General features: G+C 46.1%; 1 protein-coding gene across 2 annotated transcripts in view; it reads left to right on the forward strand.

The window, feature by feature from the left end:
• The window catches only part of midn (midnolin), a 32,696-nt gene extending 25,279 nt beyond the window's left edge, over positions 1-7,417 (forward strand). For both annotated transcript variants that reach the window (XM_063201409.1, XM_063201410.1), the window contains one exon: positions 5,750-7,417. In XM_063201409.1, coding sequence (XP_063057479.1) covers positions 5,750-6,015 — 266 coding nt within the window. In that variant the 3' untranslated portion in view covers positions 6,016-7,417. The remainder of the gene's footprint in view (positions 1-5,749) is intronic.
• Positions 7,418-14,405: the final 6,988 nt, after the last annotated feature.

The following is a 14,405-nucleotide window of genomic DNA, read 5'->3' on the forward strand; positions in this document are numbered from 1 at the left end:
CCTGTCAATGCGCTTTATTGAGACAGGATGGATGAGGGAGGAGGGAGGAGGAAGTGAAAGAAGAGGGGGATGAGGATGAGGAGGAGAAAAGGGTAAGGGGGATGGCGTGGCTAGGATAGGGCCAGGTGTATGTCTATTGCATTAACTCCAACAGCTGCACCACAGGGGAGGAGCTAGCATTGTGTCGTCCTTTCATGCTAGCCCTGTGTGCAGCTTGTCATTGCCTACGGCTGTGTAGCTGCTCTCTGGCTGGGCCCCTGTCTGAAAGGGGTGTGTGTGTGTGTGTGTCTGTGCGTGCGTGCGTGCGTGCGTGCGTGCGTGCGTGCGTGCGTGCGTGCGTGCGTGCGTTGAGGACACTGCAGCACATTGGACAGACAGACAATGCAGCGTTGATATGGTGACTGCCGGGTGGAGGGAATGGATATTCGTTTTTTTGAGGTTGTTGGAAGTGGAGCATCGTTTGTGTGTGTGTGTGCAACGTGCGAGCGTGCCTGCGTGCGCGTGTGTGTGTGTGTGTGTGTGTGTGTGTGTGCGCGCGTGCGTGCGTGTGTGTGTGTGTGCATGCATGTGCGCTGGGTGTTTTCCTGATTCGTGACCCCAAAGCTAATAGTCACTCATTGAGCTTACACAACCAGATAGAAAAACACACCCTGCCTTCTTTCCACTTCTGCCCAGTTTTTTTCTCTCCTTTTTTCGGTGTGGTCAGGATGCTGGTCAGGGGTTGGGTGTGTGTCTGTGTCTTGTTGTTTGCTGAGCAGTTTCATTTTCTTCTTCCATTTTGAAATCATTGTCCTTTTGTTTTTCGGAGGCCCTTGGAACAATGAGCAAGGGCTGGAGAGGAGAGCAGAGAGGGGGCCGCCATTGCAAACGCCCTTTTGTTCAGAGCAAAGCCTTGCCTCCCACATCCCCCCTTTTTCTACTCCTCTTCTTTCTCCTCCTCTTCCGCTCCTCCTCCTCCTCTTCATCCTCCCTCTCTTCTTCCTCCTCCGCTTCCTCCTCTTCCTCTTTTGTTCTGCCTCCTTCTTCTTCTCCGCCTTCCTCCTGTTCTTCATCTTCCTCCCCAATGCCAGTGCCACATGTGTGACCTCACACCCCCCACCTCCCCCCCCACTCAGGTCCCTTGGGTTGCCTTCTGCCCCCAGAGTGTCAGCCAGGGCCAGCTCTGCAGAGACAAAAACGCACAGTGACCAGCAGTGGCCGGAGCAAAGGCCAGCCCAGGCCAAAGCTCCATCCCAAGCACTCGGCTCTGCTCCCGCGCGGCCTGGCTTCGAGCTAATAATAGCACGGTGCAATAAACATAGTCCTCGAGTGCCCCCCCCCCCCTCCCACCACCACCACCATCCCTTAAGTCCCAACACAGCAACCGCCAAAACCTCACCTCACCCCTTGGGCCGCCACATTCATCACGAGGACCAGGGACAGGACGCTAGTGACGCAAGCTAGAGAGCACTCAATAGGAAAAATAGTAGTTCGAGAAAAAAAGAAACAGGCGGCTAGGCTAGGCTAGGCTGCGCTCCCAGTTTATGCCCGTCGTGCTGCTGGCACAGCGCAGGCCGACGCCAAAGCCCTCGCGGTCGGGGCCGAGTGCCCTGACAGGGGTGGGTTACGGGTCCGTGCCAGGCCATTTGCGATGGTGACGCCACCTGCGCTGGCGCTCGCAGCTCCCACCGCAAGGCACTTAGCGCAGGGCAAACATGGGAAAGGCCTGGCAGCGCTAAAAGGTCGTGAGGGAGAGTTTTTCTGTGTGTGTGTGTGTTTGTGTGTGTGTGTGTGTGTGTGTGTGTGTGTGTGTGTGTGTGTGTGTGAGAGAGAGAGAGAGAGAAAGTGGGGCGGGGGGCAGGTGGCAGGGGCGCTTTGGCCATAAGGTTGTAGTAATGATCAGAGACAAGAGCCATTTTTTCCCACAAAGGCTGTATTTTTTATAGCACTATTTTTCTCTCCAAATATCTGTGTCATAGGACATAGTCTCCATAAATGTAAGTAGGCATGAATGTGCGTTCCTACGCAAGTGTTTCCTTTCTGCTTTTTTATGACATGCTTCCTCCTGTCTGCTAGTGTGGGATGTTACGTGCGGTGGGAGATGAGGGTCTCTAGCTGAAGCTGCCCTAGATTCCCGGCCGTGGCTGACTCGAGTGCAGGCTCATTTAAAGGACGGTTGAAGGAGACCAGTCAGTATGCAGGAGCAGCAGCAGCAGCAGTGTTAACATCAGCAGCAGTAGTTGCAGCCATCCCCCACGTCAGGGGAAACCGTGTCAGGAAGAGAGAGCCAGAGAGGGGGGAGAGGGGGATAGAGAGAGGGAGAGAGAAAGAGAGCGGGAGGGGGAGAGAGAGGGAGAGAGAGGCATTCCTTACGTTGTTTCCTCCTCTCGCTATCTGGCCGGCCTTGCAGCTACTCTGCTGATAGCTGGGGGTTGGGCTGGAGTGGTTTGTTGGGAAGGCGGAGGCGAGAGGCTGAAAGCAGACAAAGAACCCCCATGCCTTGAATTGCAAGCCTGGCGAGAGCCTCGTGGCTTTGTGCCTCGACACTCAGGGGCTGGTGGAGGAGGACTCTTTCTTTCTTTTCTTTTCTTTTCTTTTCTTTTTTTCCTTCTTTCTTTTTCTTGCTTTCTTTCTTTCTCTCTCTCTCGATGCCTTTCTCTTTATTCCTCCTCTGATCATGGGGCTGACACAAAATTCTTATTTTCCTGTGGATGGCAGAGAAAGACACAGTGGTTGGGAGAGAGAGGGGAGAATAGAGAGAGGGAGAGAGAGTGAGAAAGAGAGAGAGAGGGAATAGGGGAAGAGAGGAGAGGAAGAGAAACGTTGATCATGACTCATCCACGCTGCCCAACACGCAGGAACAGCAGACCTCTGCGCTCTCTCGCTCTTTCGCTCTCTCTCTCTCTCTCTCTCTCTCTCTCTCTCTCTCTCTCTCTCTCTCTCTCTCCTCCGTTTTCACCGCCATCAGCATTGACGCCCAGCACGCTTTGTCAATTTCAATATGGTGTCAGCGCTACGCCTTTTCAAGCCCTGCAAAAACACTAACAAGAAAGAGAGAGAGATAGAGAGAGAGAGAGAGACAGAGAGAGAGAAAGAGAAAGAAGGGAGGTTAATAAGGGTGGAAAAAAGGAGAGCGAATGGAAGCTAGCTTCGACAGAACACTCTAGCCTCATAGTGAAGGGAAGGGTCAAATTGATCCGACTCCCCCATTTCTCTCTCTCTCTGTCCCTCTCTCTCTCTCTCTCTCTCTCTCTCTCTCTCTCTCTCTCTCTCTCTCTCTCTCTCTCTCTCTCTCTCTCTCTCTCTCTCTCTCTCTCTCTCTCTCTCTCAACCCCCACCACCACCACCCCATGCCCCTGAACTCGGGGGGTGAAATTCCAGAGCACGTCCCTCACAGAGCTCGAAGGCTGTCTCCAAAGGGACTGCAGAGGGGAGAGGATAGCGGGCGGATGGGTGGATGGGTGGGGGTTTGGTGGTTGCTTCAGGGTCGAGTATGGGCTGGTAGAGGGTAGATGGGTGGGTGGGTGAATGGGTGGGTCGGTGGCTCAATGGATGTAAAGCAGGAAGCTGCTGCAATATAAAGAGAGAGAGAGATAAAGAGAAAGGGAGAGAGAAACGAGAGAGAGAGAGAGAGAGAGACAAATGTGAGAAGGAGGTGAAGAGAGAGAGAGAGACATGGAGAAGGGGGTGTATAGGGGACTCTGCGGTGGATATTGGGGTAGGGAATGGATGGGGGTAGTAGGGAGGGAAGGGGAGGAGAGGCAGTGGGGACAGGCTCTGTTCGCTTACAATTTCCATTCGCTTGCATTTTCTATTGAAAGCCAATAGCAGTGTCCTCGGCTGCAGATGGATGGCTGCACTAGAGCTAAGGTTTAATCAATAGGTCTTTTTAATTTGCCATCGATCCATGTTAAAAGCTACTGCCGCTGCTGCTGCTGCTGCGGCGGCTGTGGCTGCTGCTGCTGCGGCTGCTGCTGCTTGTGTGTTTGTGCGTGTGTGTGTGTGTGTGTGTGTGTGTGTGTGTGTGTGTGTGTGTGTGTGTGTGTGTGTGTGTGTGTGTGTGTGTGTGTGTGTGTGTGTGTGTACACGTACACGTACACACACACACACACACACAAGTGAGGGATGGTCTGTGCTTGGGATTATTGACATTCTAGCCCCATATTTAATTATTTAATTCCCAGATAGATTCTAATGGAGCTGGCTAATAGATTGTGGTTGCCTCCTTCCTTCGAAGCTGCTGAATTTATTTATAAATGAAATTAAGGTTGTTTTGGAGGGGGTGGGGATGGGGATGGAGGGGGGATGGTGGACAGTGTGTCCAGATCTTAGTGGGTGGTATAGAGACAGTCTCTCTCTCCCCAGAGAGCTTTGGGGTTCTATACGCACATCAACGGCTTTCGAAATGCACTTAGTATTGCTTTGGTGCTTGTTGTTGTTAGTGTTAGTGCATGGCCGCACCTCTCATTTTTTTGTGGTCTGCAGAAGAGAACAAACAGGTTGGCTGTAAGTTATGCATTGGCCTGCTTTGCGGCATCTGATGCTCTTGCTAAAGCTTTCTGGGAACCTGAAAGATTCAGTGTACCCTCAAATTTTTTTATCATTAATATGGTGTATACTATACACTATTCTAAACCTCGTACGGAAAAAAATCATGGTAAAAGGTGAAGTCGTCCATAGCTCTGTCGTCTATTTGTAGTATGTCTGCGTGTGTGCCTGCAGGGAAGCCGACAGGGAGGGACAAACGGGTCCGTTGTCCAGGGCCCAGGGAGAATGCGGTCCTCATTACAATGTATGTATTGAGAAGTGGGCCCTTTCAGATGAGTTTTATCCTTGGGCCTGGCAACAGTTGTCAGCGGCCCTGTGTGCTTGCTTTAGTGCATATCAGCAGGCGAGTGTCGAGAAAACAGGGAATTCTCAGTCGTGGTGTCTGTTTAAGAACAGCAGTGTCATAGCTGCCGTCCTGTTTATTTTCGCTGCGTCTGGCCTTAGATAACACTGAACAGACTCAGTGTGAGCTCTGCGCCTCTCTGCTCCGGCTGTAGTACTGTTCTGTCTCTTCTCCTTCCTCCTCCTGTGATCACTCACTCATTGCTCCATCCACCCCCACCCCCGGTTTTCCACTTTTCCCTGAAACGCAACAGAGAAAAGTGTTTTTCCAGGTATTGAAAGTAACGTGTCATCGGTACCTTATCTACCGTTTACAAATTCTGGTTGGATGTTTAAAACGCTGTTTCGTCATACTCTGTACTCTTACGTACTCTAACCTCTAGTGCTAGTCTAGTATAGCAGGCAAAAAAACCTTGAGTTTTAAGTCAAGTCATCCAAAAATGTGTGCAATGCATTGGAGACTGATCAGACGATCATTTGATGATGGTGGTTATCACCCTGATTATTGCCAGACTATATCACAAGTGAATATCTCTCAAATCGGAACAATCCTGCTAGGCAGCATGGGATCTCTCATGCTAGATGGCTATGATGATGATGATGGATGTTGATAATGAAGATTCAAAATGGTGATCAGGTGGCTGCCTAGCTAGTATTGCACTGCAGGGACAAAATAACATTCATTCTCAAGTCCAGGCTCCAATGCATGCCCACCTTCTTGTTAATGATGAGGATGGTTATGATGGTCATAATGACGATGATAATTGTCAGGTGGATGACTCTCTTACTGACCATTTCTCATGTTTTCTCTCTCTCTCTCTCTCTCTCTCTCTCTCTCTCTCTCTCTCTCTCTCTCTCTCTCTCTCTCGTCCCTCCTCAGGCGAGCGCATGCGTCAGACGGAGAACCGGGCGACGCGCTGCAAGGTGGAGCGTCTGCAGCTGCTGATGCAGCAGAAGCGCCTGCGCAGGAAGGCGAGGCGGGACCAGCGCGCCCCCTACCAGTGGCTGCCCAACCGCAAGGCCGGCCGCAGCAACAGCAACAGCAGCATGTCCAGCGACGCCGGATCCCTGGACCTGGACTTCGAGGACTCCGTGTGGAAGCCCGACGTCAAGGCCGACATGAAGACGGAGTACGTCATGGCCTAAAGAGGAGGGAGGTGACCGTGGTGACGGCGATGCTGGTGGCATGGTTGCCATGGCAGCACAGCTGATGGAGGAGGAAGAGGATGGTTGGCTGCTGGGATGTTTGGAAAAAGATGGTCGTTTTTTGAGTGGATGCGGTCTTGTGACTTGTGGAAATGAGGAGGATATGGAAGCGTTTTCTTTTCCTCAACCTTCTCTGTGTTTAAGGAGTAGTTTGACATGCTGATGTCTCTCTCACTCTCTCTCTTGTTGACATTTGTGAGGACAATGACAAACACAAGGACACAACGACAACAAAAAAAACTTTTTGGACAGAGTGGGAACCTGCATTCTGAGCATATAAATGCTGGTTGTCCCTTTTCGAGGAGGAAGAAGAAAACTGAGCATAGCAGACTTTGGTGTAATTTCTCTTTTTTGTGTTTGTTTGTTTGTTTTTGTTTTTTTGTTTGTTTGTTTACTAGCTTTCCAAGGAAAACTCTGGCTGGAGATTCACACTGCTGAAAGGGACTCTCAGTGTGCTGAACAGACATTAAAAAAGACGCAGGTCTCAAACCTGCGCTTTTCTTGACACACTTTGGAAAATGGGCATTTACCAGTCTCCAGTTTCACCAAACAGAGTTTGTTTTTAATTCTTTAGAAGTTATTTTTGTTTGTTTTGTTTTACTTTTTTTTTTCAAAACATATTTTTTCTACGGAAATATGTAGCATTGTTCACAAAGCATTCAGGTTTTCGTACAGTTGAAAGGTATTTTATTTGCACATATCTCGACGATTTCATTTTTTGGTGGCTGGTTGCAAGCGTGTGGAGGAAGCCTCCTTGGGCTGTGACATTCGTGGACAAAACAAAAGAAGAAAAACAGTACAAATAAGGAAATGCATGTTTTCCATCTAAAACAAGTGGATCTCCAAAACAAGCCCCAGTGACACAAGTCATGAGTAGGAAGCATTTATAACTAAAAGAAATAAATAATAATGAAAAATATTAGTCATGCAGAGGGTTGTAAAATCAATGCCTTTGAAAAAAAGTATATATATAAAGAAGAGATAATCGTCTATTTTTGTTTGACTTTTTTAATCTGCTGTTTTCAAAAAACAGTTTCCCAAAATGGCTTGGCTCAAGTCCTGAAAAAAAATTGGTTAAACTACAGTACTGTAATTTATGTTTTCTCTTGGTCTCTTGGTCATCCATTCATTCGTTAATTGAAAAGAGATCATGTCCTGACGTTTGTCCTCTCGTTTTCTTACTGTAAAAGTCACAACCTCTGTAAAACCCTGGTTTAGAAAGTTTCTTGTGTTATTTTTTGATCAGCCGAGTGGAGTGGGTGTATGTGGTTTGTGTTTTTGTTCTGCGTGTAAGTGGGTGTATGCATTTCTGTGGATGAACGAGTAAACAAAGACAACCGTGTCCCGGTTCACTGTAGTTCATGACTCTTTGGGGCTCACACGGCCTACTACACTCTCACTCTCTCCCTCATTCTCTCTTTCTCTCTCTCTCTCTCTCATCCCACCCCTTCACTTAGTTCATGTTGACTTCTCACACCATCACCCTCTGCTTCTTTTTGTCAAGTCATCCCAAGTTCTCAAAGAGAAAATCTCTGGACTGTCAAATAAAACAACAGCTTAAGTCAGTGCATTTCTCATGGGTGTATTGCAGACATAATATGTTGAGAGCAGTTAAGGGCGGACCGCATCTCCCAATGCAGCCCAGGTGTATTTGTCAGTCCATGTTTAGGCCTTATAGATTCACAAGCTCTCCAATGTAATTGGGAGGAATAGAACATCGCATCACCTAACATAACACAACACAACACAACACAATGAGGGACACAAAAAAAATCCAGTTTCTCAAAAAAAAAGTTTCTATTTCCAGTGCCTCCACAAATCACCAATTCAAGAACATATCAAATTGGGCCTTTCACATTCAACTAGACGTTATGCTGCTATTTGGTCTTGTTTTTTGGTGGGGAGGGGGGAAGAGTTGGGACGTGGGTATATGGGTGGGTAGAGAAGAATACTTTTCATTGCATGTAAAACAGAAGTGTGAAATATTTTGGACCTTTTTTTGTAGAATTTACAGACCTGGGAAGCAAAAATGTGGTTCTGCAGAAAAAGACACACATGCATGAATTTGTGAAGAAAACGCTGAGCTGCTTTTTTGTAGGGTTAGGATTGTATTGATTAGTGATGCCATGCGAATCTGCGTCATGCTTTTCCCATCACAAACCAAATTAGAAACCTTGTGTGTGTGTGTGTGTGTGTGTGTGTGTGTGTGTGTGTGTGTGTGTGTGTGTGTGTGTGAGTGTGAGTGTGAGTGTGAGTGTGAGTGTGTGTGTGAGTGTGAGTGAGGGTGTGTGTGTGTGTGAGGGTGTGTGGGTGTGTTCATTGCACCCTCGCTTCATTCCTGGACTGTGAGACAGGATGATTAATTTGTTCCCCCTTTGAACATGGGCAAACACTTCTTTTTTTGGCGACAGTTTCCACTTGTGAGATATAACATCCTTAACTGAGGTGCATGTGGACTTGACAGGGAAAAAACACATATTGGACCAGCTTTATTTTTACGCTGTTGTGAAAACTGCATTTGAAATAAGACAAAAAAAATACTAGATGGCGGGGGGGAAGGGGGGGGGGGGGTTTAAAAAAAAAAAGACAAAACCAAGATTGCACTCAACAAGAGTTTGCAGTGTGAGATTAGCTGGCGGAAGGTGAAGCTCGTCTTTTGTTTAAGTGGCCTTATCTTTCACTAAAAGGAGTCACGTGAGCCCTTTTATTATGGGATGTGGTGGGGGGTGGGGAATGGGCACTTCTGGGATGTCCTGTGTTCTCTCTCTCTCGTTACTCCTTTCTCTCTTTCTCTTTTCCTCTCTTTTCTGTCTCTTTTCTCTGTGTATGTCAAAGGTGTTTTCTAAGAGGATGTGGGCATGTCTTTATGTTTAATAGGAGGTGGAGTCTCTATTATGTCAAAGGCTTCGGTGCCTTAAAAATGTCTTGCCCTCGCAGTCGATCAGCAAAGAAACAGAAGAAAGCGAATCCTAAATGGCTGAAAAAAAAAGAGTATTTCCCATCAGGTTGCACGGACACACGTTTTTCACAACGAGGACTCAAAAAAAAAGAACGCTTTTGTGAGATCTGTGTCATCCCTAACACATGGAATTGCTTCTCGAAAGCTTGCAGGCCTTCACCAATTGTGTTTCGTGTCTTTGTTTCTATACCCCTCACAAATCCTGCCACCAATAAGCTGTGAAAAGCTTGAAAAATGAACTGACACAATAACAGCAGAAGAAGTGGCTGCAAGAGATATAGCGACAAAGTGCCCTAACTCAACATGGAGGCGTCCTATGAGGACAACTGCAGGTCTAACAAGTACATGCACTTCCCCCGCTCCTTGGACAGCAACAAACGACAAAAAAAACAAGTTTGAAAGGACAATTTCTCCCCGAAAAAAATGTATTTAATTTTTTATATATGTATGATGAAATATATTCTGTGTGTGCCTCACGTGTGTTCAAATGGCAAAAAGTTGAGAAAAAAAAAGAACTGAAAAAAGTTTGAGTTTTTTTCGGGGAGGGTGTGAGGCTGGGACACTGAGGAGTGGGTGGGATTGGGGCATTTAAGTAAAAAAAAAAAGAAACAAACAGTTTATTGGTGGATTTCTGATCCCATCCTTTGAGTTGCCTGTTCTTTCTTGTAGCCAGCAACGAAAAATAAAAACAAGTCAAAATACAAAATACGATGTTTTAGCTCTAGGCAGGTGTAGCACAGGTGTGACTGTATTAATTTATAAAAACCAAAATGGTAACTGTGAATCCTGTATTTCTTTGTGCGTTTTATTTTTTTTCTCCCGTGGGACAAGGTTTGGGCATTGCATGAATATTGCAATGTCTGATTTTTTTTTCTGTTTGTTTATGGTGAAATATAATGGAAATAATCAATTAAAAATGAAAATTGAAAATATCTAAATATATTTTTTTCTTAAGCAATACATTTCAGTGTGACTTGTGATAGGACATTTTTCTTTTTTAGGTAATAAATTTAAAAACAAAAAGATGCAGAGTGAATTTGTCTTGATTGCTACTAAGCTGTGTGTGTGCGCGTGCCTGTGTGCGTGTGCGCTGCATCTCTGCAGAGCACAATGATATGTATGAATAATAGATAATACACGTAACTACACAGTAGTAATAGTAGATCAACATGATAGCCACTGTATGTTAACACCAGGGATGTCAAACTCAGGCCCGGTGGCCAAATTTGGCCCGCGGAGCCATTTTATTCGGCCCGCGAGATCATTTCAAATGTGTATTACAGTTGGCCCACATACACCATTAATGTACAGTGTAACACAACTTGAACTGAAATTTGCAGTATCACAGGATGTGCAGACACATTTGAACAGACAAATATGATGGGAAAGAGTGTATGTGAAATTTAACTATGAGTATGAACTGCATGAATGCACAATTTTAGTCAATTTTTATAAATAATAGTTGAGTTCGGCCCGCAACTTCGTTCCAGATTTTGATTTTGGCCCTCAGTCAATTTGAGTTTGACACCCCTGATGTATGCACATATATAGCATTGCACTTGTCCTTTTGTGACACTGACAGAGGGAACAGTGTATAGTCCAAAGACCACCTAGCCATGTTGGATGGATAATGGTTATGATAGGAATCATCAACATGCCTCACATTGCATTACATTACATTTTATCCAAAGCGACTTACAGATATTATTTTTCAGGGTATTGGTTACAGTCCCTGGAGCAATGTGGGATTAGGTGCCTTGCTCAAGGGCACTTCAGCCATGGATATAGGAGGATATAGAGGTCAGGTGGGATTCAAACCTACAACCCCCAGATTGAAAGACTCCCTAATGATTAGGCCATGGCTGCCCTCACATGGGAGAGATGCTACTCCTACAAAAACCCAAAAGATATAGAGATCTTACACGGAACAAAGCCAATGCCAGTCATTCTCCTCACTATGTGTGTCTCATAGCCCAACACTGTTCTTTTGTAGCAGAAGTTCCAAAGTCAAGAGTTGCCCAAAACTCACCAGGAAGTAACACTCAGTTAGTCACATCAGACTATCTGTTTTAAGAATGGAGTTTTTTGTGCACATAGTAGTACTCATGCATTAATGAGGAAGTGTGGCCTACGAAACATTCCGGTCTAGTGAACATGGCAGTGAATAGGATAGGAATTGTTCGCATTTCGCAAGCCAGACAACTATTTCTGACACTATGTGAAATATGCTGCCCAACCAAACCAAACAGGGGAAAGAAAAACTCTGCTCTCTGTTATTAAGAAATTACTGTGGCATGACTAAAGGCCTAATGGGAGAACCTTTTTTTTATTTGTGTTTCCTTCTGCCTCAGTGGAATCTTAGGAGTCCTCGAAATTGTTGCAAACAATATCTACAATACATTCTGCAATGTTAATTCAACACTTAGGAAGTCGATGTAACCCTTGTAAGGTGTTCGGTTATTATCAGCGGTGTGGTGGGGATTTTTAAAGTGGGGGTACACGATTTGTGAGGTCATCAATTAATTAGGCAACTTATCATGTCAACCCCCTTTTTGTATTCAAAAACAGGCAGAATTTTTCTTTTTAAAATCTCACCTCAGGAGAAGTGGGTGGACTGCGTACCCCCGCGTACCACGGCCACTACACCCCTGCAGGGCTTGACACTGGCACTAGCCAACCGGCCAAATGCTGGTAAAACTTGGCTGTGGCTAGTAATGCTTTCATTGTCACTAGCCAATTTGGCTGGCAGCTTATTCCTTGGTATGACATAATGCATCATAGCCTATATTCTATTGTTCGCCCCTTCTGTATCAATTGTTTGCATTTAAATTCACAAAAAGCTCAGTAACTCAGTCTCTATTTGCTTGATATACCTCCATGTAGAAAGCTATGCACTCATCTTGCTTCAGCACCTCATCTGAGGTTAGACGTACACTATCATGATAATTTTTTTAATGATATGAAATTGGTGGCTAGTGGCATACCTGAATGGCTAGTGACTCGGGAAAACCACTAGCCACAGAGGCCGGTGGGTGAAAAGTTAATGTCAAGCCCTGCACCCCTGGTTATTATTCTTTCATACTGACTTTAACACTGGCCTCATTTTCTGCGAGGAACATGAATGCTAACCCCCCTACCCCTGCACATTTCTATTACACAGGAGGTGTTCCGGGGTCTTTTTGATGCTTATCATTTTGGGGGGGCTTATGCAACAATATTTTCTAAACTCTTTGATACAATAGTGATCACAAGGCAGAGGGTGAATGATATGGAAAAAGGAGTGCAGATACAGTCCTCCAGTTGTGCATCAATGTTGCAACCTTGCGTGAGAAGCAGGGCTGGCCTGGCAATTTGGCATATGGGGCATTTTCCAGATGGGTCGACAGTCCTCAGGGACGATGCTTCTGTTTGTTTGTTTGTTTGTTTGTTTGTTTGTTTGTTTAAAATTTTCCCTCAGAGACAGGCCCACACTTTAGATGGTGCCGCCGATGGTGCATCCTCAATTATAATCATCCTAATCCTAATTATATTTCTATATGCCTGGGTCAGAAGACCCGAACACCTTCTATGTAACAAAATCACGTAGGCCTATACCTTATAAGGGTTAAAATCTTCTAGAGTGGATTTGATCCCAGAGTGCTTTCTAAGTGCTGATTTACAGTTACACCGCATTTTCTTTTTTTACAGTATAGCGATGCACCTGTTCATGTACTAGACTGTAAATGAGGAAGGACTTCAAAATTGTTTTTTTTCCCTCTGCAGAACACACAGGTTAGTATTTTTGCTTTCCTCCATATGTGCTTTCCTCCATATGTGGGCTTATAAGGAAGGCTCCAGACCTGTCTGAATTCAGCTGGAAAACAACTGCAAAGAGATACCACCAGAGAGAAGTGGATCTGACGCAAAAGCTGTTCAGCAGACACACACACACACACACACACACACACACACACACACACACACACACACACACACACACACACACACACACACACACACACACACACACACACACACACACACACACACACACACACACACTAAGGAGGTACACAACGACAAGGAGGAAGAGAGGGAGAGAAAAGAGAGGCAGATCGAAGATGAAGAGAGGAGGAGAACTAGTTGGTAGGCAAGTGGTAGAGCATGTGGGCCCACGTCGTTTGAAGCGCACACTCGCAGGAGAGATTTCCGAGATTTCTATGTGCACACCACACTTCACACACTCCCATCATCAACTCCTGCATACGAATGGCAACAGGATAAGAGAGGCAGCCGAGAAGACAGCTGTAGGAGAGAGAGAGAGGGAGAGAGAGACAGAGGGAGAGAGAGAGAGAGAAAGAGAGAGAGAGAGAGAGAGAGAGCGACAGACAGACAGACAGACAGACAGACAGACAGACAGACAGACAGACAGACAGACAGACAGACAGAGACAGAGACAGAGACAGATAAAGAAGTATTTTGATGGAGGACTTGAAGGCTTGTTCGTAAGGTTGTTACAGCCGAGGGAAGATCCAATCCAAACCCCCTTGCGGAGAGAGAAAGGCAACTACAAGGTGCAGCTGTCAATGTGAAAAGGATGTTACTGTCATTTGGTGGATTTTTGTATTGAATCCATTCCAAATCAAACATTTGGGTGTTATTATTTTTTTGCCCAATGGTAGTGCAAGATGGGCAAGAGTGTCTGATGCAATGCACAGCTCAGTGTAACTACCCGAGGCTGAAGGAGTTTTCTCCGTTGACACTGTAAATCACGCCTGAGGCGCAGAAAACTTGGCCTTACTGTAAGTGTGTGGCTCATCAAACTGCCTCTTTTTCTCTGCAGCACAATGTTTCTGCACGCGCGCACACACATACTCCCTCTCTCTCTCTCTCTCTCTCTCTCTCTCTCGCTCTCTCTCTATTCACCCTTTCGAATGCTTGCATCATGTTTCCAGTCATACCAGTAGTCCAGCGAAATACGTTTCCCAGAAGCTTAAGACAGCGGCAACCCTATAGTGCGGGGTTGAGACAAGGCCTCCACAGAGAGCGAGCGAGACAGAAGAGAGAAAGAGAGAGAGAGAGAGAGAGAGAGAGAGAGAGAGAGAGAGAGAGAGAGAGAGAGAGAATGAAAGATTGAGGAAGAGAGCAAGTGAGCAAGTGAAGCGTCAAGAGGCATTTGACAAGCTCGCCTAAAGTGAAACCGAGAGAGAGAGAGAGAAGTAGTGGGAGAGAGAGAGACACGGACAGAGACAGAAAGAGAGTACGGGAACTACACTAAGCAAGGCCTGGCAGGGCCACTGACAGATTGAGGCTTTGTCGGGCCCGGGACAAAGTAATCTTAATGGCCCCCCGTACCCAATACATTCAATGTACTGAGGACCCACATTTGGGG

Source organism: Engraulis encrasicolus, chromosome 6 (assembly GCF_034702125.1).
Source record: "Engraulis encrasicolus isolate BLACKSEA-1 chromosome 6, IST_EnEncr_1.0, whole genome shotgun sequence".
NCBI classification, from domain to species: domain Eukaryota; kingdom Metazoa; phylum Chordata; class Actinopteri; order Clupeiformes; family Engraulidae; genus Engraulis; species Engraulis encrasicolus.